At 53.1% G+C, this 23,663-nt stretch overlaps 1 protein-coding gene across 1 annotated transcript in view; it reads left to right on the forward strand.

Annotated features, from left to right (window-relative positions):
* Trabd2b (TraB domain containing 2B) overlaps window positions 1-21,830 on the forward strand; it is a 221,360-nt gene extending 199,530 nt beyond the window's left edge. The window contains exons 6-8 of the mRNA XM_048782692.1: window positions 4,986-5,076; window positions 7,938-8,207; window positions 16,390-21,830. Of these exons, the coding sequence (XP_048638649.1) occupies window positions 4,986-5,076; window positions 7,938-8,207; window positions 16,390-16,594 (566 nt within the window). The 3' untranslated portion in view covers window positions 16,595-21,830. The remainder of the gene's footprint in view (window positions 1-4,985; window positions 5,077-7,937; window positions 8,208-16,389) is intronic.
* Window positions 21,831-23,663: the final 1,833 nt, after the last annotated feature.

Below are 23,663 nucleotides of genomic sequence, written 5' to 3' on the forward strand. Positions count from 1 at the left end.
GAGAAAACGGCCCCAGGAATGGAGAGGAAACTTCCCAAGGTCACACGGTCAGTTGATGAGCTGGGCTTTCTGTTAGGCCCTGTCCTACCAGTCTTTCTGCATCGGTGGAGCATTTGGGACTATCCGGCTGATCAGCTAGATCTGGCCTGTGTTCTGCTCCCCGAGCCTGTGCCCCACTAGCCAAGCTGAACCACCCTGTATGGACCCCTTTCCACAGAGTGCACAGCCCCACTTGCACGCAGAAGAAAGGGAGCCTTTTTCTCTGCTCTGAAACATCACAGGGCTGGTCCCTCTGAGCAGTGTACCTTGTCCTGTTGTGTATAAATCTTCTTTAAGTGGGACCCTGGCTTATTTCAGGGGAGGCAAGCGCCCACCAACCCCCATCAATTTGAAGACCTGTGGTCTCCCTCCAGGCCTTCGGCTTCTGGATTCTCTTTCTGGTCTCTTCCCTTTTCCCTTGTTCTCCTTCTCTGGCTTCTCTGTATTCCAGATCTCATTATCTAGTCCTTGTCTCCATCTCTTTCTCTCTTTGTCTTGGTGTCTCTCCCTTTCTCTCTCCCTACATGGTCTCTGTCTCTTACTGTCTGTCTCTCCACTTCTCCTCTTTGTCCTTCTATCTGTTCCCACAGGTCCTGGAGCTCTCCTCCTCTTGCATGCCCCTCTCTGAGACTCTCTCTTCTCTCTACCTCCTTCTCTTTGTCACCGCAGGTCTGTGTGCCCCACCCACCCCGACCCTCCCTCCCTCCTTCTCTGCTCACCCATGCCTCTGCAGATGATATGGGGGAGGCTTCCTGCAGAGAGCTGGCCAGAGGACAGCTGGAAGCCAGTGCTGAAGGGCTAAGCTGCTGAGCAGCAGCCAGGAGACCCAGGGAGCGCAGGCCAGGCAGGCCGAGTCCAAACTCCATGAGGCCCTTTTGGAAACTCTCCACAACCTTCCCTGCAGGTTCCAGAATGGGTGTGGTACATTTTTCAGGATTTCTGACCCAAGAGACAAGCTTCAGCCCTGTCTGCCAGCCCCTGGGGACAACACATGCTGAACCCTGGCTCAAGGGTTGGTGCAGAGGGCGAAGCTCCCGAGGTTGGTGGAATGCGGAGAAGTATCACCAAGAGACAAGGCAGGGGATGAATGGAGGGGACTCGGGTCTCGTGGGGTAGGATGAGATCACAGAAAGGATGTGGAGTAACAGGTTTTGTCACTCATTCACTCACAAATGTTCACGGAGTCACTGCCATGCATCAGACTTGGGCTTGGCTCTGGGAACAAAGATGGGTCAGAAATGGCCTCACTCTAGAAGAGTTTGGAGTCCCCCCTTCAGATGGCTCTTTGGGAGCCGTTGTTCTGACAGTCAGCTCTGGGGTATGGGAAGGTCAGTGTAGCAGCGGTAGGGAGAGGGGACTAAGGAGAACAGGATGGTTTCTGCAGAGGCTCAGGCAGCAGGTGGTAGTGGCAGGGGCAGTCCCATGTGTTTGAGAGGAAACATCAGAGGTCATTGGTGACTGAAGGAGGATGAGGAGGGAAAGGAATCCACACAGGGTGGTTCAGCTTGGCTGGGGAGGACTTTTCTGGAAAGCAGGGCAAGCTTGGTTGGTAGGTGCTGAGGAGCATTAGGTGAGCTGTCCACAGGTGGCTGGACAGATGAGTCTGGGCCAAGGGGACAATTCCAGAGTCATCAGCATTGTGTGGTAATTGAACCTGGCAGGGTGGATGACTTGTCCCTGGAGTGAGCGGAATGAAGAGCAAAGAGACCAAGGGCAGGACCCCAAGTGCCTTGGCATTATTAGGCAGGAGGAAAAAGCCCACGAGGAAGAACACAGCCAGAGCCATGCGGGGTAGTGAGGAATGCACAGGGCAGGAGAAGGTCCAGGGACCTGGAGAGTGCAGCTTTCATCAATCCAGCTGTAGGGTCTGTGAGGTCAAGCCCCAGAGAGGGAGGGATGGTGGGAGCACAGGCTGGGTGTGCGTGACCACGCAGACCACATGGCATGGCGCACCTTATACAAGGAGCAGAGGGAGGACACCATTCTTCACCCCCAGAACAAGGGAGGGGCAGATGTGGCTTGCGGCAGGAGAGGATGAGAATTTCAGAAGATCAGGATCTCCCCTGATTGCTGCCATCTTCTCCAGATATCGCAAGTCTTCTGTTCAGAGCAGCAGTGGTCTGACACCCTTGAGTTGAGGGAACACAGGGAAGCACCAACCAGATCCAGGAAACACTGCCACACAGTGCTCAGGATCCAGTGGTGTCCTGAGAGGCCCTTGTGGTCAGGGCTGTGTTGGGGCCATGCCGGGGCCTAGGCCCCTCTGAATGCCTCCTCCGCCCAGCCCCAAGCCTCCAGCAGTCAGCAGATACTTGCTGCTGCTGCTCCACTGCAGCCTGACGCATGCTGCCCTCCCTGGCTACTCTTGAAATCCTCTGGGTAGACACAGAGACCAGTGTTGGACCATGAGGCCCTTATCTTTAAACTCAGGTCTCCATGGAGGCAGAGGGATTCCCTCTTTTGCCAGGAACAGAGTCCAGGGGCTTCTGGCAGAGGTGTGCAGCCAGGACACTGCAGGCCACCACTGTCTGTGCCCTTCTAGCCCACCCATGCAACAGAGCAAGCCAGAAGATGGATGCTTCTGGACTAGCCAGAACTGTCAGCTCATCCATCATTCATGAGAGCTCTGGCCTTTCCAAAAGATGTCCACTCCTACCTCATTAGAGCTTTATCACTTTCCCCAAGGAGCCAAAGTGCTATGGATTCATCTGATATATGGGAAAATAGAGGCTGGTGGCAGAGAAGCCACTTGTCCAGGACCATGGACTGAGGAGGAGACTCAGAGCTTGGCAAGAGCATAGGTCTTCTGTTCTCAACAGCATAAGTCAGGGCCAGAGCTCCAAAAGGGCCTGTTCATGTCTGTGCTCTCCAGGTCTCTTTTGTAGTTAGCTTCCCCCACACACCCCACTCCCATCCTAGCCTCTGCACATGCCATCCTTTCTCAAGTACCACTCCACTCCCATACTCACCTTATTGCCTAAGCTACCCCCCAGAAGTCCCCCCTACCCCCAAGCTGGCTTGGAAGTTTCCCGTGTACCCACACCAGCTGTCATGTGTCTATCTGCATCATGCTTAGTACTCCAATCACAAGAGCCCCATTTTCAAGAAAAACTACCTGGAATGGCCCCTGCCTAGACACCACTGTCCAGCGCAAGATAGCATTTAGTGTTGGCTAAGCAAATGGAATAAATTGGTAGGGAGTGGGAGGAATGGGAATGTCTTTCCATAACGGTCTCAAGTCAAACAAAAACCTTTGTACAGACTGAGCTAGAGGAGCCCTGGACACCATGCAGTATAAACTCTCCCCGCCTGAGGGATGGGAGGGTACTGGATGTGCCCAGGGTTTCAGCGGAGGGGATGCTGGTCCATAACATCTGGCCTTCCTAGTCCAGTGGTCTTTCCCATGATCCCCAGGTGGGACTGCAGGGACTGTGGGTGATGGGCAACCTGGGAGAGGAGAGGAGTCTGGCAGGCCACAGGGCTATAGGACAGGCCCCTCTGCTCCAGCTGTTGCACAGGCCCAGCCAGGCTTCATCTGCGCCGGAAGCCTGTCCATTCCTGCCGGCTTGTCCATTCTCTGTCCTCCTCCACCTCCCTGGGGCTGTCAGCATGCTGACCTTCCTGCTTCCCACCTGTCACCACCCATCACAGGCAATCAGAGTCAGAGGGCAGAGATATCCCCCCAGGTCTGGGATGAAAGGTGAGCAGGAGCGGGGAGTGCTGCTCAGGGGAGTGGCCTCACAAGACTGACTCACAGTGGGAGGGGCCAGGGCCCTGGGCAAGCACCCAGCCAACGCTCACATTGAGTAGGAGGGAATCTGAGGACCAGGAAACAGAGGGGCATTGCAGGATGCTGACTCCCAGCAGCCCCTGCTTTCACAGTCACTTGGCCTTTTGAGGATTGTCCCTAACCTGAACCTGGGAAAGGCTTCCCCTGAGTTCTCAGACTTCATGCCTGCATTTAAAATTAAAAAAAAAAAAAGACATTTCCCCTCTCTCTTCTGCAGATTTACACTAAGTTCTCCATTTGTATATTCACAGTGCCTGGTACAGAGCAGGTCACAGGGTAAGGGCATCATAAATGTTTGCTGAACAAATGAATAGTGGAGGGGGTGTTTAAGAAGACAGCTCCCCTCCCCACCACACACACTTCTGATACCACCCCTGGAGGGATCATTCTGTGTTCGTACCTCCTCTAGGCCACTGTCTGTGTCTGCTGGACCCTGCAATCAGCAGGGCTTCACTGGGCTTCCCCACAGGGTTCTGAGACCTCAATGGCCATCCCAGGATATTAGCCACTGTGTGTGCTCCAGAAATGTTGGGTAGATGATGAACAAATGAATCTATGATGTTCAAACCCTACCAGTGTGTGTTGAGTTGGCACTAGGCAATGGTGATGTAGTCTCTGTCCTTAGGGACGTGTCCAGGAGACCCACAAGGATACAAAGGTTCCTACCCCCATGCTGTAGGAGGAGGCACAAGTTAGAACTTACAAAGATGAGCTGTAGGCCTGCTGGGGCTGGAGAGTTTCTTGGAGCTGGGTTTACGTGACTGCTGAAGGGTTCCCCAGCCTGGACAGTCAGTGGCTGGGGTCAACTTAATGGCAGGAAGCACAATAATGCAACTGGAAGCTCTTGGAGTCCTTACTATGTGCCCGCCATTGCTCTCTATAACCTTCACGACCAACATTCCAATCATTCCCACTTTACAGATGAGGAAACTGGGGATTTAATCATAGCTGTGAGCATCAGAGCCAGAATAGGAACCCAGATAGGGTGGCAGCAGGACCACATCTTACCCAGGGAGCCATATTGCCTTTTGGAGTCTAGGGCCTTGACTGGTGCAGCTCACTGGTCCAAACACAAATGCTGGGGATGTCCCAAGCCTGTGTCCACTGACAGGCAACCTGACATGTGACTGAGCCTGCTTTGTGTCTTATGTTTTAGGTCACTTTCTAGGGAACAACACTGTCATTGATGTCCTGCGGCAGGCAGGGCTGGAGGTGGACCATACTCCTGCGGGGCAGGCCATCCACAGGTAAGCAACAGGGGCCTAGAGCATCTTGGGACTGGCTGGCCTGCAGCTGCCTGTCACAGGCCATGCCTGAACACGTGCTTCATGGCTGGCTACCCCTGCCTTCCTGCTCAGGCTTGAGGGTAGAGTTTTGGAAAAAAAAATAATATTGTAATGGGGCCTCCTGGGGACCAACTGGACCAGGCACCTACAACTGGAGGCAGGACTGCAGGTAGGAAAGCAGAAAGGGGGCTGGTATCCAATCTTGATGGCAGGTCACAGTGGGACCAGATGAGGCAGTGGGATTTTGCAAATCCCACTAGGGAATTTTAGTGGGTAGCACTAAGATTTGCCAGAGGCTTGGAATTAAAACACTGGTGAATTGGATGGGGATTGGAGGATTTAGTGGATGCCCCAGCCCTAAATCTCCATGATGCTGTGGGAGGACAAGCCACAGCCTGGCCTCTTCCCTGCATTTAGCCCCATTCCTTGGCAGCTCTGCTGTCATGCCCTCACCTGGTCCACACCTTCCTGCCTGCACCCTCTCCATGGCTGCCTCTGGCTTTCCTGCCAGGACACACCCACCCCTCGCCCCTGACTTTTGTGCCAGGCACACCCACTCTGTTCCCCATCTTCTCTTCCTAACCCCTGTTTCCTGCCCTTATCCCCAACACCAAGTTCAGGAGCTGCCCAAGGACAAGGACCAGCTCAGTCTGTCTATGGGTCCATAGCACCAGCACCAGGAAAGAGCCAGGATTTAGATCACATGCAGTCCCAGAGGTCAATGTCAGGATGCTCAAACTCAGGGTTCAGTGAAGCCCACTCTCTATCCATTACACAAAAACCTTCTTCACCAACCTGCAAGGGGGGGCCACAGCATGACTTCAACCCCTGTCCTTAAGGTTATAGGGCTCAGGGACCAAAAAAAAGCTTGAATAGTCACAGCAGGTCTCTAATGTCTGCTTACTCTGTACCAAACTCTAAGGGCTCCTTCTAACTCCTAACTTGTTATCTTCACAACAACCTCGCAGTGGAGGAACTGTGTGTCCCCATCTTGATAAGTGAAAGAACCCAGAGAGGTGAAGGCACTTACAGTAGGAAACTCAGCTCATGTAAGTGACAGCCTGGCTCTGGGCCTCCTGAGCTCCTAAGTTCTCTTTATACCAACTCTGGAGGTTGGAGTGGGGGCTCTGGAAGGACTGAGACCTTGATCTTCAGAGACATGAGCTGCTGATCTCCTAGCTGCAGGCCATACTTCCCTGGCTCCATGGCACTCCTAGAGGAACTTTTAAACACTGGCACTGAGCCTCCTCCCCAGTGCATCTTCTGCATTAACCTGAAAGACCGCTCTTCCCGCAGGAACCATTTGAACCCAGCACAAAGCAGTTTGTATGGGGGAGGGAGGCCAGCAGTCTTGCTTAAGAGGTGGAGAATCCAAGGTAGTTTCAGGGTCAAGACATTCCCCAAGTTCCCTCCTCTCCCCTTGCCTCCCCCTCCCGGCACATCCCTGAAGGTCTTTCCTAAAAGCTCATTGTGTGTGGCCTGTCCAGGGCAGAGAAGGCTGGCAGGCTCTGAGGCTGGGGAGTCTCCTATTCATCTTGGAAACCAGGCCTTAATGGAGGAGTCCCCCACTGCACCCCCACGGGCTCTGCTCTGCAGGTTCTCAGCCTCGGCTCCTGCACAGGGAGCAAGTGGGGGTGGGGACGCTGAGTAGGCTCCAACAATAAAAACCATCCTCAGCCACAGGTGCTTCCTGGATCTATCTTTTTGTCTGACTGTTTTGAATTATCTCCCCAACAGCTGCGACATCTCCTAGCAGCCTGGACCCTGGGAATCTGGGGTTGCCATGGGGGCTGGGAGAGGACAGGCTGAGCTGATGGCCTTTTTTCCATCAAAGCAAGAGATGCCCCTCACCCATTGTGCTGGGAGAATGAAGTGGGGGGACAGGCTTCAGGACTGTAAGCGGCCTTGGGTACCACCTACCTTTGCAAGCTGCCTGCTCAGAAACCACTCCCAACCTTCTCCCAGGGTTGGATGTCCCCAAAAAGGAATTCCGCTGAGGCTACTGAGTAGAGAGAATAAAAGTGGGGAGAGCGGAGGATGTTCCCAGCCTGGGGCCTATGTGTGTACCCCTCCCTGTATGGCCATGAATTCCACAGACATGCCTACGTGACACTTCAGTGCCTGCCCAACAGGAAGGTCCTTTTGCTGATGGACAACATCAGAGACAGGTGCATTAGGAGACAGGCCCTATTCTAAGTGCTGTGCCCATCTTCACCTACATCATCCTCCCGCCCTGTGAGGCACAGGCTGTCATAGCCCCGTTTTTAAGGAAGCACACTGAAGATAGATAACTTGCCTACCGTCCCTCAACCAGATCTGTGGATGTGAGACCCTGACCTTGACCAAGATCAGACATGCCCATAGACCGTCCAGACCTGCTCCCTCACTGCCTCCTAGTCTAGGCTCACATGTCACCCTTTGATCCCTGACCAGCACCCTCTCTCCCTTGGGTTCTTATCTGTCTCTATTTTCTTCTCAGCAGTTGTGGCCATCTGATGTCCTATATGTTCGACTCTGTCTTCTGCTCCAAAATAGAAGTTCTAAGAGGGCAGGGACAGTATCTGTTTTGGTCTGTGCTGATATTTAATTCCTAGAAGAGTGCCTGGTACCAAGTAGGACCTTAATATATATTTATTGACTACATAGGTGAAAGGCTGAATCGGTGTCCCATCTCTCACACCAGATGACGGTGTTCCTGGGCTTTTTCTCACAGGGCCGGGCAGGGTGTCTTTGCATTTTTTATCCTCCCCAGTGACTTTCCCACAGAATTGCTTTCCCCATCACATATGCATGACACACTCCTGTGATGTTCCCCTTTCCAGCCCTGCTGCTGGGAGCCCAGTGCCCCCTCCTGAGGGGACCTCAGCCAGCCCTGCCCCAGCTACCCCAGCTGCCGCTGTCCCTGCAGCACCCTCAGTGACCCCCACCACCCCGCCTGAGGAGGATGACCCAGCCCTGTCCCCGCACCTCCTGCTCCCTGACAGCCTCAACCAGCTGGAGGAGTTTGGACGGCAAAAAAAGTGGCACAAGAGGCAGAATAAACACCAGCGACCGCGGCAATTCAATGACCTCTGGGTCCGCATCGAGGACAGGTGAGGAGGACAGGGGTGGGTGGCCCAGGAGTTGGATATGGACACTCCCTCCCATGCCCCCAAGGTGGGGTGCACAGTCACCAAGCGAGCTTTGCTCTGAGCAAGTGAGGCTGTCTCTTCCCTCTACACAAAGGATTCCTTCAGGGTTTTTAGAGCACATCCACGTCTGACTTTGCAGTTTTAGTCTCAAGACAAGAACAAGAACAATTCTCTGCTCTTTTATAAGTGAAGCTCCGGTGCAATGGAGTCTGCTTTACACTTAGCCTCCTTGGGCCACCTGAGGTGTGCCAAGCAGTTTCTAGTTGTCCAATGGTCAGGAGGAGCACCTAGTAACAAATAGGACATGCTTGCTAGGCCAAAAGCTCCTTGTGCCTGGAAAGTCTAAGTGGTGACATCGGGCATGGAGGCTGCTGAGGGGACTCCACTTTGAGAGAGATGAGACAGACAATGGCTGTCTAATGCTGGGGACTCCATCTCAGAAGCAGTCCTAGTAAACCTTGTGTAAATGGTCAGGTACAGATCGTCCTAAAATACTGAGATCCCCCTGTCCTCTTTCTGTGTGTTCCTCCTGCCACCAGAACCATCCCCTCTGTCTATCACCTGAACTCCTGCCGTCACAAGACTCTCTCTGCTGTCCTCTGCCTGCAGTCTCTATAGAGCAGTCTTCCTATATTCCCGTTTAGCAGAAATCTCCATATACAGAGAAGAGTTTCCCTAGAATACCAGGGAAGTCCCAGGGAGGGACTGTCAGTACACCCCAAATCCTGTGCCCCCAGCAGTGGGACCTTGGAATCCAGAGTCCAATCTGTACCCTAAAGATATCATCCAGAATTTTCCTCAGCAACCTGGACAGAATCACCTTGGGTACTTGTTAAATAAACAAATCCCCAGGCCCCACCACAGACATAATGAATCAGGATCTTCGGGGCAGAGGCCTGGGAAGCCCGTGTGAATGTGCACCTGGAGATTCTTCCCAGTGTCTTTGGGAAACACTTGCTCAGCTCTGCACTTATGGAGGATAAACCAAGGGGGAGGCTCTGTCTAGGGCCACCCAGGGAAGCAGGGGCTGCTCCCTACACTTGCCACTACATGGTTCTTCCATAGCCCGATCACTGAGCCTTTGACAAAAAAGTTGACGTATCAGCCCCCTGCCATAAAGCGGAGGGTGTGCACTATCTTAAAAAAAAAAAAAAATCCTGGAACAAAAATGAGTTGAGCTTTGTAGCCTTTGGGCGTGGGTTTCAAAGCACCTGGCTTGGTGCACTGGAAATGTACTCCTACCGAGCTCTCCCTGGCCCTACCTATCTGAGGTAGAGGCATCGCTGTAACTATATTTATTGCAACATATGAGCCACCCCTGTCTAATCAGGAGCCAGGGCAGAGAGCTGCAGGGAGTGCCTTTCTTCGGTGGTGGGCAGGGTTTTGTATGCTGCCAACAAGGCAGGGGCAAGAGAAAGAGCTGGCAGCCATTAAGAGTTCCAATTAGGCTGGGCATTCATGTCCACCATCCAGGGTGACTAGGAGTCCCGCCAGAGGTGGGTCCAACCCATGAGGTGACAGAGGGCTGGGCTGTCAGCTCCAGCCATGGGCCCCCAGCCCCTAACCACGGCTGAAAGGTAAATGTGGGCAAATGACTCCAAACGGTTTCCTTTTCACAACATGTCGATCTGAAACACAGAGCCTGGTTTCACAAGAAAAATAGCTTTTCTTTGGCAAGAGGGAGCCCCTTCTCTATCCCAACAGGTAAATTGTGGTTGGCCAACTTTCCTCCATCTGGTCAGGTTGGAGAAGGAAGTTTCCACCAAAGGGCAGCCTGTTTGTTAAATTTCTCACTGCTTCTTGGGGTAAGCGGGGCCTGAGCTCCCCAAGAGGCCCAGTGTAGGGCACAGGCTCCATACCTTCCAGGGATCCCCAAATTTCCAAGAAGAAGCAGAGAAGAGCTCTCTGAGAGATGATCTGAAACACACTTGTAGCCCTTTGAACAAATCATTTTCTTTGGAGTTTTAATTTATTCAGTTTTCTCATTTTCTTTCCCCCAAATGTTCTCTGTCAACTCTCCCTGCTCATCTTCCTCCTAGGATCCTGCCGCAGGGTCCTAATGGGTCCCCTGGCACCAGGCCTCGCCCTCCTGCATTGTTCTTGCTCCATTGGAGCTCCTGCAGGGTTCCCACTGCCAGGAAAACTTGCCCAGTTATAGGAGCCTCGCCTTTCCTGCCTCCCCAGCTGCCTCTCTTCCCCCAGGTACTGTCAGGTCCAACCCCTGTGGGCCATGTACAGGCCCCAGTGCGCCAGGCCCAGCCCTGCACCCTGTTGTACTTGCTCCTCTCTCTCCTCTGGGTGAGGTGTAAGTGGCCTTTGTCGAGCTCCCACTCTGCCAGGTGCTGATATCCATCATGGCCTGCTTCTGCCAAGAGTCGCAGAAGGCAAGCCAGTTTCACAAGCAAGAAACAGATGTAGCCGATCAGGAAACTTCCTGAAGACCATACAGAAAGTCACAGAGAGGCAGAACCCGAATCCGGGTCTGTCCAACACTAAGGGTCACATTCATCACCCACTGCCATGGAGTGTCCTTCCCATCCTTGCCTGGCTGAGCTCGCCCTTCCTCCCCCAGCACCCTTGTGGCAGCTCTTGTCCTGGTACCATTGCCACAGGTTCCTTACTTGTATTTCTAGGCCAGGGGGCCCTGGGGACCAGATCTGGTTTGGACGGCTCTGGGTCACCTGAGGCCTTGCTGGGTGTTTGCTGAATGTACTCATGAGCATGAGGAGCCAGGGGTGTGGGCTGTAAGTGCCTGGCCGGATCGCCACCTGGAGCAAGCTAGCTTCCCCTCGCCCCTCATTACCCAAGATGTAAACACAGTAGAGGAAGTTTAGAGAAGCAGCAGCCCGTGGCAGGATGATTTATGGGTATTCATGGAAAGGGCCAAGAGTGTGTCCGCAGATGGCTGCATGGCAACAGAGCTTTCTCTGGGATCCTCGGCCTCTGAGAGCCAGAGGTGGGCAGCAGGGTGGGGTGTGACCAGGGCAAGCCAAGGTAGAGGCCATTCCCAAGTCATGTGAGCCCTGTGGAAACCCTCCCACGTCTTCTTCTATGCAGTTAGGGCCTTGGCTGGTCTTTGGAGGCCATGCCAGCTCTGTTCTCCAAGTCTGCGCATCTCCAAGCACACAGATACCTATGCACACATAGGAGCATATATCAGGGTGGAGGATTGCATCAATAAGGGAACAGAGTGGCTGACCCACTCTGTAGAGAAGAGGACACCTTCTGAGCGCTGGGCAGGACCACGGCAAGACTGCCCAAAGGGAGCATCAGTAAGTGATGGATGCAGAGCCTTGGCGAGTGCCATCAAGCAAGTGCAGAGGGTGCAGGACACATAGGAGCCAGGCCCATTGCCCTCTGGGCATCAGTTTCCCCTGAAGTTTGAGCAGATGGACAAAGCCCTCAAAGAGAAGGAAGCACAGTGTTCCTATCCTGGGGGGCTCTGCACACCTCCTGTTGGCCTGCCCCTCCTGCCCAAGTTCTCGGGCTCTGGTTTTTCCTAACACAAGCAGGTCTTTTTCTGGGATGGTCCTTGTCTCCATGTGAGCCTAAGATCCTATGTAATTTAGAGGCGGAAGATGCCCCATGAGACGTGAGAAACAGAATCACCAAATGAATAAAAGTACAAATTCATCCCCACCCTGCATTTGCTCTGGGGTTTAGACATCAAGTGAGATGATGCCCATAGGCACTGAGCTGACCTCAGACCAGCAATAACCATCAGTGCCACTGGGCCAGCTGCCTCTAATGTTGATCCTTTGACTTACGAGTCTCTGGTCCAGGATCCCCGGCTCTCCCCAGTTGCTGCCTGAAATGCTGTAGCATGTCTTAGACTAAAAGCTTTAATTAAATGAGCCATCGAGAGAGTGCTGTGAACTCCCCCCCAGGCTCTCAGGCACATTTTCGGCACATACTGGTTGCCGAGTCTTGTGGTTAGTGCTGCTGGAGGTCAGGGACAGATGGCTCCTCAGTATGGTATCACTGAAAGAGACCTTGAGCCCCAGCTCCTAAGTAAACCTCTTTTCTCTGAGCCCCAGTTTTTCATCTCAGGGATGGACAGGCCCTTCCAGCTATGGTCTGCTATGAAGCTGTTTGAAAACATGCCAGTCCACAGGCTAAGGGAGGAATGAAGGTGTTCCCAGCATTAGAGACTATGCAGAAAAGGTGTGAGGCTGGCAGGACCCAGATAACAGGAAGTGGAGCTGCAGGCACACTGGACACATTGGGTCTCTGCCTAGGTCTTCCTGCTTGGCCAGAGAGGCAGAAGCCCAAACCAGAATCACAATGGGGTCTCCTCCTCAGGTGGCAGGGCTCCCATCACCCAGGCCCTGTATGCCCCAAAGCTGGTTTTCCTTACATCTCCATGAAGCTTTGTAAAGAGCTCCCCAGGCATAGGCACCAGGCCCTTGTATTAGCAAGGAATCCAAGGCAAGAGTTGCCCAGCACCTAACCCCCGGTGGCTCGCAGAGACCTTTAGTGCTGAAGTTTGGTTCTGCTCCAGGAACCCCTTTGGAGGGGACTCAGGTCAACAGCCGACACTGGCTCTGCTTTTCTGTGCTCCCACCCTGAGCTTCTGCCTAAGGTCATCCTTCTGGTTTTTATCATTGGAAAATTTTAAAGATCCTGGGTTTCTGCTCCTTCATTGTATAGACAGGAAGGCTGAGCCTGAGGACAGCGCCTGCCCAAGTCACAGAGCAAGACAAGAACACAGCCCAGGCCAGCGCAGGGCTTCTACCTTCCACCCTGGCCGAGGGACACTTTCCCATCCAGGGGCCCTGTCTACCCAGAGCAGACTGCCCTTGGTGCCAGGCATCTGTGGAGCCTGGGAATGCTCAGAGTGTTTGCTTTGGCCCCAAGGCCACTTTGCTATGAGAGACTTTTCCCCAGCATGAGCCTGGGGGGTGGCGGGCAGGGATCTGGACGGGGTGGGGTGGGGGGACGGACTGAGTTTTGTGAACACAGTGGGCTGGGGAGGTGAGGTAGGGGCATTTGGAGGGGCTCATCCCCCTCCCCAGTCCCACCTCATTTCCCTGGGACTCCTTCCAAGCAATAAAAACCCTACTCAGGCTCCAAGGGGGAGTTTTCAAAGTGTGAAAGAAAATGCCTTCAGGCGCCTTGTGAGACTAGTTCTCATAACTCCTACTTGGTTTTGCCTTCCGTCTGGGGCCAGCCTGGGTCCCAGCTCCAACTGCCTCACAGGGCACACCAGCCCGCTGCCCAGAGCCAGCTCGCTGAGTCTCCCCGCTGTTCAGGCTGGAACGACAGGGCAGCAGCTAGGAAGGAATTTTTATGGACTCTGTGCTGTGTTTTTTGGTTTTAGTTTTTCTTTTCATTGGAAAAGAAAGGGAGGCAAGGGGCTGAGTTAATGGCCCTGCCAGGCACAGACACTGGTCCCTCCAGGAGCTGAGGCCTTACAGGGCCTCGGTCGACCCTGGCAGCCTCCACCCAGGCCTGGGTGAGGTCTCAGCAAGAAGACAGCATTTCCCCAGGCTGTGCATCGTGTGCTTGCTCACACCTCAGGCAGGGACAGTGCCTTGGCAGCTTGGGCTGGAGGGGACAGACGGCCCCTGCACATCCTACCTTTTGTAGGAAGCCTCATCTCCTTCGAGCTCAGTTTCCTCATCCTGGAAGTGGGAATTTAAAAGAACATGATGCAGGTGGTTGCTTCGAGCACACCATCTGCCGGCACATAGCGTGGCTCATCAATAAGAGATGTCATTGGTGGTGGAGACACAGGCACAAATGTAACACTGCCCTTAAACTAGCCCCCACCATCTGCCGCTGCCTGGCTACCAGGCATTATCCTAAGACACATCAAAACCCATTCAAACCTCAGATAATATGTCTCTACCACTCACTGAGGTCAATGGGAGATGCGCAAGGTTTTGTGGAGCCTTAACTCTGCCAGATGGCATTGAGGGATACAGGACAGATCAAAGAAGTCCTCCAGGGAAGAGGCAGGCCTTTGAAGGTAAATGGAACAATGACAGTAAGGCAGAGAGTGTGACTGAAGAGGCACTGTGTAGGGAAACTGTGAAAGGCAAAGTCACCCCCATGGGAACAGATCGTGATGGGTCTCTGGTGGCGTGAAGCCAGCACCCACAGGAGGCGAGGCACACTGGATTCCGTGAGTTAAAAGGAGCATTAGAAGCCATTGGCCCACCCAATTCCACAGGCACACTTTGCAGGAACGCTGTGCCTCTGTCCTCTGGGTGGGACAAGGTTTTGCTCTCTCCTCTCACGATAGCTCCTCTGGGACTTTCCAAAGACCAAGGTTCTGGTACATCACATCTGTAGGCTCCAGGTTGGAAAGAGACCTTGAGCAAGACTGAGCATGAGGGCAGCATGGGGAGGGACAGCCAGGGAGGGTAAGGACCCTTTCCTGTCCTGAGATCCAGAAGGCCTGGACTGGTACCCAAAAGCCATTTGGATTCCCACTCTCAAGCTGAGGTGTCATCCTGAACCTATATGGAGACAGGGGAGTGCTTGCTGACCCCTAGGTTCCCTGCAGACCCACCCAGGTGGAGGCTGGGTCTGAGCTGTGTGGGAGGCTAACAGTCAGGCTGGGACGGAGACTAGGCTCTGCTGGGGATTATTACAGGGCTTGCCATGGTGATTATGGCCAGCTGTCAGGACTTAATGAACCAGCCCAAAGAACGTAGGCCAGGGGTACCCCTAGATGACCTGGGGAGTAAGCAGCCTGTCAGGGATGGAGGCAGACATCAGGAAGAAGGCAGTGACCCACATGGAAGAGGCTACCCAGGCAGAACCTGTGCAAACTGCCCTGCCTCACATCTACCAGCCTGCCCCATAGGCTGCCCAGGGAGGGGTAAGCCTCCTAGCTGCCCACCTTCTAATAACTGCCTAAGTACACAGGGTAACAGTGGCCCCTACCTCCTAGTGCCATCCTGAGTACCAAAGGTTAAGATAAGGCCAGTGCTTCACACAGGAGCAGGGCCCTGTGGGTTCTTGCCTCAACTACTAGGTGTGCCCTCCCTATGGGCAAGCCTTCCTGGCTGCAGTGTCCCCACTCCCTCAAGACCTTCCTGGTCCTGTGTTGAAACAGAGCCTCTCTGTGTTCCTGCTGCACACAGGCCCTGCCTTCCCCTCTGGGTGTGATGGGGTTCATGGGTTCCTTTGTTCTCATCTTCATCCAGCTCCCTGTAAGCAGGCTTGATCATTGTTTGGAGCCCGTTCCTTCATCGCAGTGCCTGCTCCTCTTCTCCACTGATCTATGAGACTTCTCCCCTGTGGTCTCTCTTTGTCATCCTCTGTCATTGCCTCCTCTCCTCCCCATCCCTACCTTTCCCTCTGTTTTCATCCATTTCCCATCTGTCTCTTTCCTGGTCCTGAGCTCCAGTGGGCCCTGCCTTCCCCCTCCAGCTTCCCAAGGCCCCATGGGCTGGGCTCAGCCTGCAGAGTCCTCCTGCCTGTCTCCCCTTGTTTTCCTGTCTCCCTCCCTGTTTCCCTCCTCCTCTGTCACATTCTTGAGGCGAGAATCTCACTGGTTACCTCTGAAAATGGTCTCTGTTTTCATAAGTTCATGGAGGATGGCACCTGTCACTCTGTGCTGTGCAAAGTGAGCTGGGCCTAGTGCCCCATGGTCATGCCACCCCACTTTCCCCTGTGGCTTGGCCATCAGGTAGCTTCTCTGAGCCCCAGTTTCCTAAAGTTATGAAAAGGAGACCCATTTTGAAGGTTTGCTTTGAGAACCAGAAACATGACTTTTAAAGTGCCTGGCTAAGGGGTGTTTGACAGATGGTGGTGTAGTGATGAGCACAATAAAAACGGTAGCGTGCTTCATTTTCTGTCTCTCAGCAGCTGGGAGGGGAAGCAGCAGGAGGCAGGGACACCTATGGCCTGGTGTGAGGGCTCAGTACTCCAGGCACCCCCAGAACTGTCTCCTTCCTAGCACTGTACCTCTTTCTGCCTGGGACCTAGTCCTGTGAACGGTGATAGGTGATCTGGCCTGACACCCGGCACAGGAGAGTGTGACCTCCAGAGTTTACCTGGGCTCTCATCTTCCCTATCCATGCCCCTGTTTCCTTCCCCTTTTAATCAGAAAACGCATCTGATAGAATCCAGTCCAAGCCCCAAGGTGAGGCTCTGATGGTCACTCTACTGTGTGTTTCCTCCCTTCCAGCACCACCGCCTCGTCACCCCTGCTGCCCCTCCAGCCCACCCCCAGCTCTGGGACTGCCAAGACCCCCTTCCAGCTCTCGGACCAGCCCCAACAGCAGGACCCAGCAGGGCCCGCCAGCAGCTCAGCGCCCACCCTGGGCCTCCTCCCCATCCTCACCGCCACCGTTGTGGCCCCCTTCCTGCTGCACAATCTGGGGCCCTCCTGACTTCCGCCACCCCGTGCAGAAGCCAGAGAAACAAGGGTCCTCGGCCACACCCCACCGCTCTGGGGCATGTCCAACCCCTCTGGGGCAGTCCAGTCGGGACCCATTAGAACACTAGAGCTTTATTTTACCCAAGTTACATCTTCTTTTTTGTAGAAGGTCTTAATTTCCCATAGTGCTATGGGGCTCTTTTGTAAAATATGTGTCCATATTAAAAGAGAAAAATGTATTTATTCTACCGATAAAACTATTTTTATGTGGCCTATGTTATAACTCCTGAATTAGCCCCAACATCATCAACTCAGGGGTGGGGATCCCCGGTTGTCAAGACATCTATGACCTCGTGTGGACCGTGGCTTTCAACCGGCTTGCTCCTGGATGGCAGAAGCCTCCTGACTCTAGCTTGGCTTCTCCCACTGCGGGAGCTCCGAGGGTGGGGCAAGCAAACAGGCTTAGCTTTTGTGAAGCTGGATTTTGGGAGCCGGAAGTGTGAACGCTGGCCATCCTTTCCTCCCCTGGATGCATCCCGGGGCCTGGAAGACACATTGAGAAAAAGAATGCTGCTATTTTAAAACCCCTGAGCGTCTGTGAACTGGCCCTCCAGACCTCTCGGTGAGTATTTCAACCAAAGTGCAGGGGTGCGGAGGGAGGCGTTCCCAGTGCCACAGAGCAGATGCTACAACGAGATCCAAAGAGAGCCAGTTGGGGCTGCCCAAGGTCGGGATGCCAATGGGAGAACAAAACACGGGTCTCCGGGCCTTGTCTGGCACTGTTGTTCCAACTTGGGTTAAATAAGGGCTGTTGTTGAAGACACGGCTAAGTAAAGCCAACTGGGCTTAAAGACAGAAATGGGTATAGAAGGCAATTTCAGGGACAGGGCTCTAGGGGTCACCTGTTATGATGATAACAATGGTGGTGAGAACTGCCATTTGTCCAAATCCTACAGCATGGTGGGCACTTGGCACATTCACTTCATCATGGATCCTCATGCCAGTGCTAGATACGATGATTTCCATTTCACAGATGAGAAAACTGAGCCCCACCCCCAAAGAGGTGAAGGAACTTGTGCAAGGTCACCCAACTCTAGATCTGTGTGACACAAAAGTGATTCTTGTCTTGTGGTCCATGTTCTCTCTGCTCAGGGAAGCTCTAAAGGAGGCAGAGCCCACCAAACTGGGACATGCCCAAGCTTCAACCCTTCCCATGCCGGCCGAGTGACCATTTGACTAGTTATTCCTATTGGTCTCTATGACCTAAGAGCTTCGGCAACAGCAGGTGCTACGTGTCCTATGCCCCGACTTGTCAAATCTTGGAGCCAAGGAGAGACTTTCCTGCCAAATCAGAGACTGGAAGTGGGGTACAACCAGGAGGGCCCTGGAAGACAGAGCAGCGATGTGGGGACAGGCAGGCAGCTGAGACTAAGACAGACTTAGCCAACCCCTCTCTCCCCAAGGTGGTGGCTCAAGAGACAGAGAACCCAGGTAGGCTGACTCTGAGCCCTGACCTCTCAGCTGATCTGGGGCTCACTAATTATATTCAGAGCCCTAGATCCTGCAAAAGGGGGAAGAAAAAACAACTCTCACTTGATAAATCATAATAATAGTAAGAGCAATAATGAGGCCCAGAGGAGGGAGACACTTTTCCAAGGCAACACAGCTAGGCAGGCCTACTGACTCCAGCCCCATGCTGCCCAGCTTCTCTATACATAGGTTTCCTGGCAGACTTGGAGGTATCTGATTGACCCCAGTGCCATCGGGCGCAGTTTGGCATCTGTCTCTGTTCTGAGGCAGCAAAATTTGGGGCCACTTGTTGGATGGCCAGAGGTTTCGCTGACATCCTGGCAGGCAACTGAATTCTTTCTAGCTCAGTCCCAGCGGACGAGTTTGAGCCTGAGACCTGGCAGGAGCTAGGATCTCGGCTTCAGAGAGTCGATCCCAGCCCCATGGGCACCACGTTCTAAACTGAACTTGACCTCAACCAGGACTGGAGTCAGTTTATGCTTGGCAAAAAAAAAAAAAAATGTGACTTCCTATTTCTGAGCAGGAAAGGGCTTAGCTGACTTATAAAGCAGGCTCAGAAGTTGGACATCAAACGGATCGTGCAGAGCGCTATTGGGATGAGATAAGTGTAAAGGAATTAGAAACACACAGGCCAGATTCCCCTCTGTTTGGGGCAGAGAATGGCATGAGATGATGGAGATTGAGCCTGAGGTTAATTAAAGATGAAGCATTTGGGGAAACAGTCCAGGCACCTGACTGTGCCCAGATCTGTGCCAGGAATAGGGCCAAAAAGGTGAATTAACGCAGCATGTAATTACAGAGCACATGCAGGGCCCGGCTCACAGCACTTGGGGCTGACTGTAACCACCCTTCCTCGTCTGCAGAAACTCACTATCAAGATGGGAAGGGCAGCCCCATCCAGCTGGTGCTCTGCTGGCCCCTGACTTCAGGTCCATTCAGCCCTCATCTTTCCAGATCCTTCCACTGGACCAGAGGGAGATTTCAAATTCTCCCTCAACCAGTCATGTGTTTATAAAAAGGCGAATGTAGCCTACAGATTAGGTAGACATGTGCCAGAGGAGAGCCAGGGCTAATGTGGGTCAGACATCCAGAGTTAGAGTTCACGGGTCCCCAAGGCCACCAAACCGAACCTGATGACTATGTCACCTGAGACCTGGAGCTCATAAACAGGAATCTGCATGGCTGGGGCACTTGAATTCTCTCATCCTGTGCCACAGAACTACTATTCTATAAGCAGCCACCTTTGGAACGTTCTATTCCCCTAGCCTATAAAATGTCCTGTTCCTCTGAGATCTTTGTGTGTATTTCTTGGGAACCTTGAAGCAAGCAGGAAAGATGAAGGCCTGAGATCCAGAAGATTGAGGGTAGGCAGGGTAGGCAGCATGCTAGTGGTGTCCCCTATCTCTCAAGGATGATGATGGAATGGCCAGGAGCTCTCTGGAGCAGGTCACAAGGCCATTTCTTCTGGTCATCCTCTGGTGGCTGGTCTGATGCACCAGGAACCAGGTGAAGACAGGAAGAACCCCATCATCCACAGTGGATATGTAAGAATCAGACTGCCAGGGAGTGGCAAAGGGCGGCCCAGGGACACTCCAACCCCAAGGGTCAAAGATCTGGAGTCTATAATGAGTGGAACCCTGTGCTGCCTGTGGGCACATTTACCCTTACAATGAAAGACCCAGAGCATATTTTCCTTACATGGAATTCTGGCCTCTATCACCTGACCTCATCTTGACATGGACAAACCTGGGATCTCAGGCCCCTTGTCCTAAAGGCCCAGGCTCCAGCCCCGTGCCACTGTCACAAAAGATCCCAAAGTGGAGGTAAAAGTTTCCTTTACCAAAAGGCAAGTCTATTTAAAGCACAATGAAGGAGAAGAGTTCCACCCAGGGATTAAATCTTTGGGGGCATCCTTTGTGACTGAGAACAGAATCGGGGCTGGTGATAGTTTTTGAAGTGACTATGAGGTAAGAGCCAGAGTCCTCCATCTGTTATTCTAGACCCTCCATGATCTGGTCCCGCTGACCTTGTTGGCCACCTCTCATGTCTCCCATTATGGAATCTCTCATCTCTCACCTCTCATCTCTCCCAGATGGAATTGTATTTGTCACTTCTAGAATAAACAGGATGTTTTACATCTGCTACTCCCTAGACCTGGAAACTCCCTTCTCTTCCCCCTAACAGCTCATCCTGTGAGGATCAACCCAGATAGCACCTCCTCCAGGAAGCCCCCTCTGATGGCTTTGTGCTTTCACAGCATCTGTCACAATACCCACTTCCATGTATTGTGACTGTCATTGTGAACTGGTTCCTCTATGAGACTGAAAGTGACTAGCAGGCAGGGGTCCCATGAATTTGTCTTTGTATCCTCCTCTGACACAAAGGTGGTTCTCAGTAGATGCAGAGAGAGGCAAAGAGAGAGGGGAGGAAGCAGAGAGAAATGAATGAAGGTAGGAAAGAAGGAGAAAGACTTAGCTCTGCCGGTGGGAGAACTTCCACCAAGCCCAAGCTGGTGGAGGATGGTGCCCTGAGGGGGCAGTTTCCTGTCAGTGGAGGTGTTCGGTCCCCACTGACGGGAGACGTGGTAGGCGAATTGAAGTCTTGGCACAGGACTGGTGTAGATGACATGGAGGGTGCCTCTTGGCTCAGTAAGGCTCAGGTTCTTTGAACAGTGTTATTTTTACAAAAATTCATCTCTGCAGCCAAAAATAGCACTCCAGCTGGCTGTCTAAACCAGTAGGGTTCAGGACTCAGTCCAGCCTCCCCCTCACCCCAATCCCATTCTACAACTGCCCGGCCAGGTCCCCATGAACTGGCAAGGTTGCCTGTTGCCCTGGGCATGGGAACCTCTGGAAGGGGTGGGGGGCAGGACTGGAACCCAGGACCTCAGGCCCAACCCAGAGCTCCTTCTCTTCCTGCCCGCAACCCTGGAAGAGAAGAGAAGGTTCACAAGAACTTACTGGTCCCTACCTGACCCTTTCCAAGGAGTATCAGCTCTCCACAGCCTTTCTTCAAAGGCAAGCTGGGCTTTTCCTCCCCAGAGGTACTCTGGGTACCCCTTTGACTTGCTGGTGACCTTGGGCAAGTCCCTGCCCCTCCCTGAGCCTCCATTTCCTCATCTGTCACATGGAGATCTTGCTTTCTGGGACTGGAATGGGGATCCATGAAAGTGAAGCTCAGCTCCTTCAGGCTCAAAGCTGAGCTGTCTCCCAGGAACCATGACGCCCGCACAGGGGCAGGGCATGTAGCAGACAGGAAAGACCACGGAGTAGCAGGCCCCTTCCACCCCAAGTCTTGCTGTAGGGAAAGTGGGTTTTGAACAGGATCCAAGTCTAAGGTGTCTCCCATGAGCGGCCAGAGACAAATAGCTCTCAGACTCCTTGGGTCCCTGGTGGCTGGGGTGGGCAGGGGCCACCTCTTGGTCAAAGGTGGCTATAGCCCCAAAGAGGAGAGGCCGGAGCCCCTGCCCCTTCCTGAGCCCACAGAGACTGCCGATGGCCTCCCAGTTTGCCTCGCCATGCCCTGCGGGCTTCAGTCCTTGATGTATTTGGAAGGTGCTCACAATGTTCTTTGACCACCTCTTCCCTCGCCGCTGTGAATTGTCATGGAGAGTTCTTTAAGAGTATAATAGAAGACAAAGAAAGATGCTATTAATGTTATTTTGCCAAAAAAAATATTTTTGTAGCATAATATATTAATAAAAGACATTATGAACTCAACGGCTTGGAGTTTCTGTGTGCTGAGGGCTCCCTCCCTCCTCCTGTCAGGCACCTTTGGACAATTGCTTTGCAACAGGGCCTGAGGCACCATGTGGAAGACTACAGTGAGCTCACTTTCCACACAGGCTCTAGCAGGAGCTCAGAGGGTGGTCTGAGCAGGGCCCTGTGAATTGAGAGGCTCGTGTCAAGGAGACGCAGGTAATACTGTGGCCAAAGGGAGTTACCCACAGGTGCGGAGCAGGAGGCACTGGGTGTGTTAAGCCCAGATGGAACCTGCTGGTCACAGGTCACCATGAGGTTCCCTTATACCAGCTCCCTCACGCACCAAGACTTGTGACTGTTCCTTACCAATCCTGCCTACCTCTTTCCATCCCATGGCTCCACCCTGGCCCAGGCCCTCATCAGGACTATTGCCACCTACATCTCTGTCCTCTCCACTCCACTCTCTTCCCTGGAGCCACAGTGAGCTCTACAACCCACAAAAATAGCCACTTCTCTCCCTGCCTTGGAAATGTTTCAATGTCTCCCTGGTTATTTTTGATAAAGGTCAACAATACTGTTGACAAAGGCCTTTGGGATCAGGTCCCTGACCGTGTCTCCAATATGGAAATCACCTCTCAACAGTTCCTCTCCCAGTGCTTTCCAAGTTCATCCCGTCCTCCCCACCACCTGGCTTGGCGCATGCTGCTCCCTACAGGTCCCACACACTCGGTTTCAGTGATACCCGCTCCGCTCAGCTCCGTGCAGCCTCCCTCTGTCCCCCTGCTGAGTTGGCGCTCCTCCAGTGTCCCCACAGCACCCTGCCCTTGCAGATTGTTTGAGAGTCTCTGCCCCTGTTTGCCTTCCTCTTGGCTCCCTGGGCTAGGACCATGGCTGGGCATCTCTGTGTAAGTCAGCCCTGAGCACACCGGTTTATATCTTCCATGGACATACTGTATGCAGTGGGTGCTCATAGAAGAATGATGGAGTCAGTGCAGAAGGAAAGTTAGAAGAGAAGGGAAGGTTTCAGATAAGATACATGGTGCCCTTTATATCACAGCCCAGCACAGCTTACCATGGAGGGTCAGCTGGCTGGGATAGGTGACCAGCTGCAGTTCTACCAGGGAGAGAAGTTTAAAGTGGAACAAGTCTCCCTGTTTCCAAAACCCCAGACGACTTTACCAGAGGCCATTCGTGGGACATGGTCACTGAGTTCTGCCAGCTCCTATTAAAAGCAATAGGGACTGCATGCGGTGGCCCCGTTTCTAGAAAAAGTATTAATAATGCAAGTGGAATCTAACATTTGTTTAGTATTTACTATGTATCAAAGTTCTGAGCATTGAATGCCAGAATAATTTAAATCTCAAAGCTGCTATTCCTTATCTTCATTTTACAGATGAAATAGCTGCATTCAGAGAGTTTAAGTCAAAACTATGATCACACAGCTCGTAAACGCTGGAGCCAGGACAGGAACCCCAGTTGTCAAGGTCCAAGCAGATTCTTCACTTTTATCCAGCTATTTTGAGCCACTGTGCGTGAGCTGTAGCTATGGCATGGAAGGCATCAGCACCCACATTTCACAGGCCAGTGGGTGAATTAGGATGCAGTTGAGGCCCAACATAGTGAGCTATGCCCAGGTCCCACCCAGCTATTGGATGGAGCTCCAGAAAAAAAATCCCTTCCCTGCTCCCCGTGACCCTTGAAGGTCTTCGGGGTGACATCCATGGGGAGGATGCCTGATGTGGCCAGAACCCTAATGCACTGCCCCTCCACACCAGCTGCTCCCCCTATGGAAGCTCCTGCCATCACCTGCCAGGAGCTCAGTGCAGAAGCCAGCTCCCAACCTTCCTTGGG

The sequence above is a fragment of the Marmota marmota genome, unplaced genomic scaffold, assembly GCF_001458135.2.
Source record: "Marmota marmota marmota unplaced genomic scaffold, marMar, whole genome shotgun sequence".
NCBI lineage: Eukaryota > Metazoa > Chordata > Mammalia > Rodentia > Sciuridae > Marmota > Marmota marmota.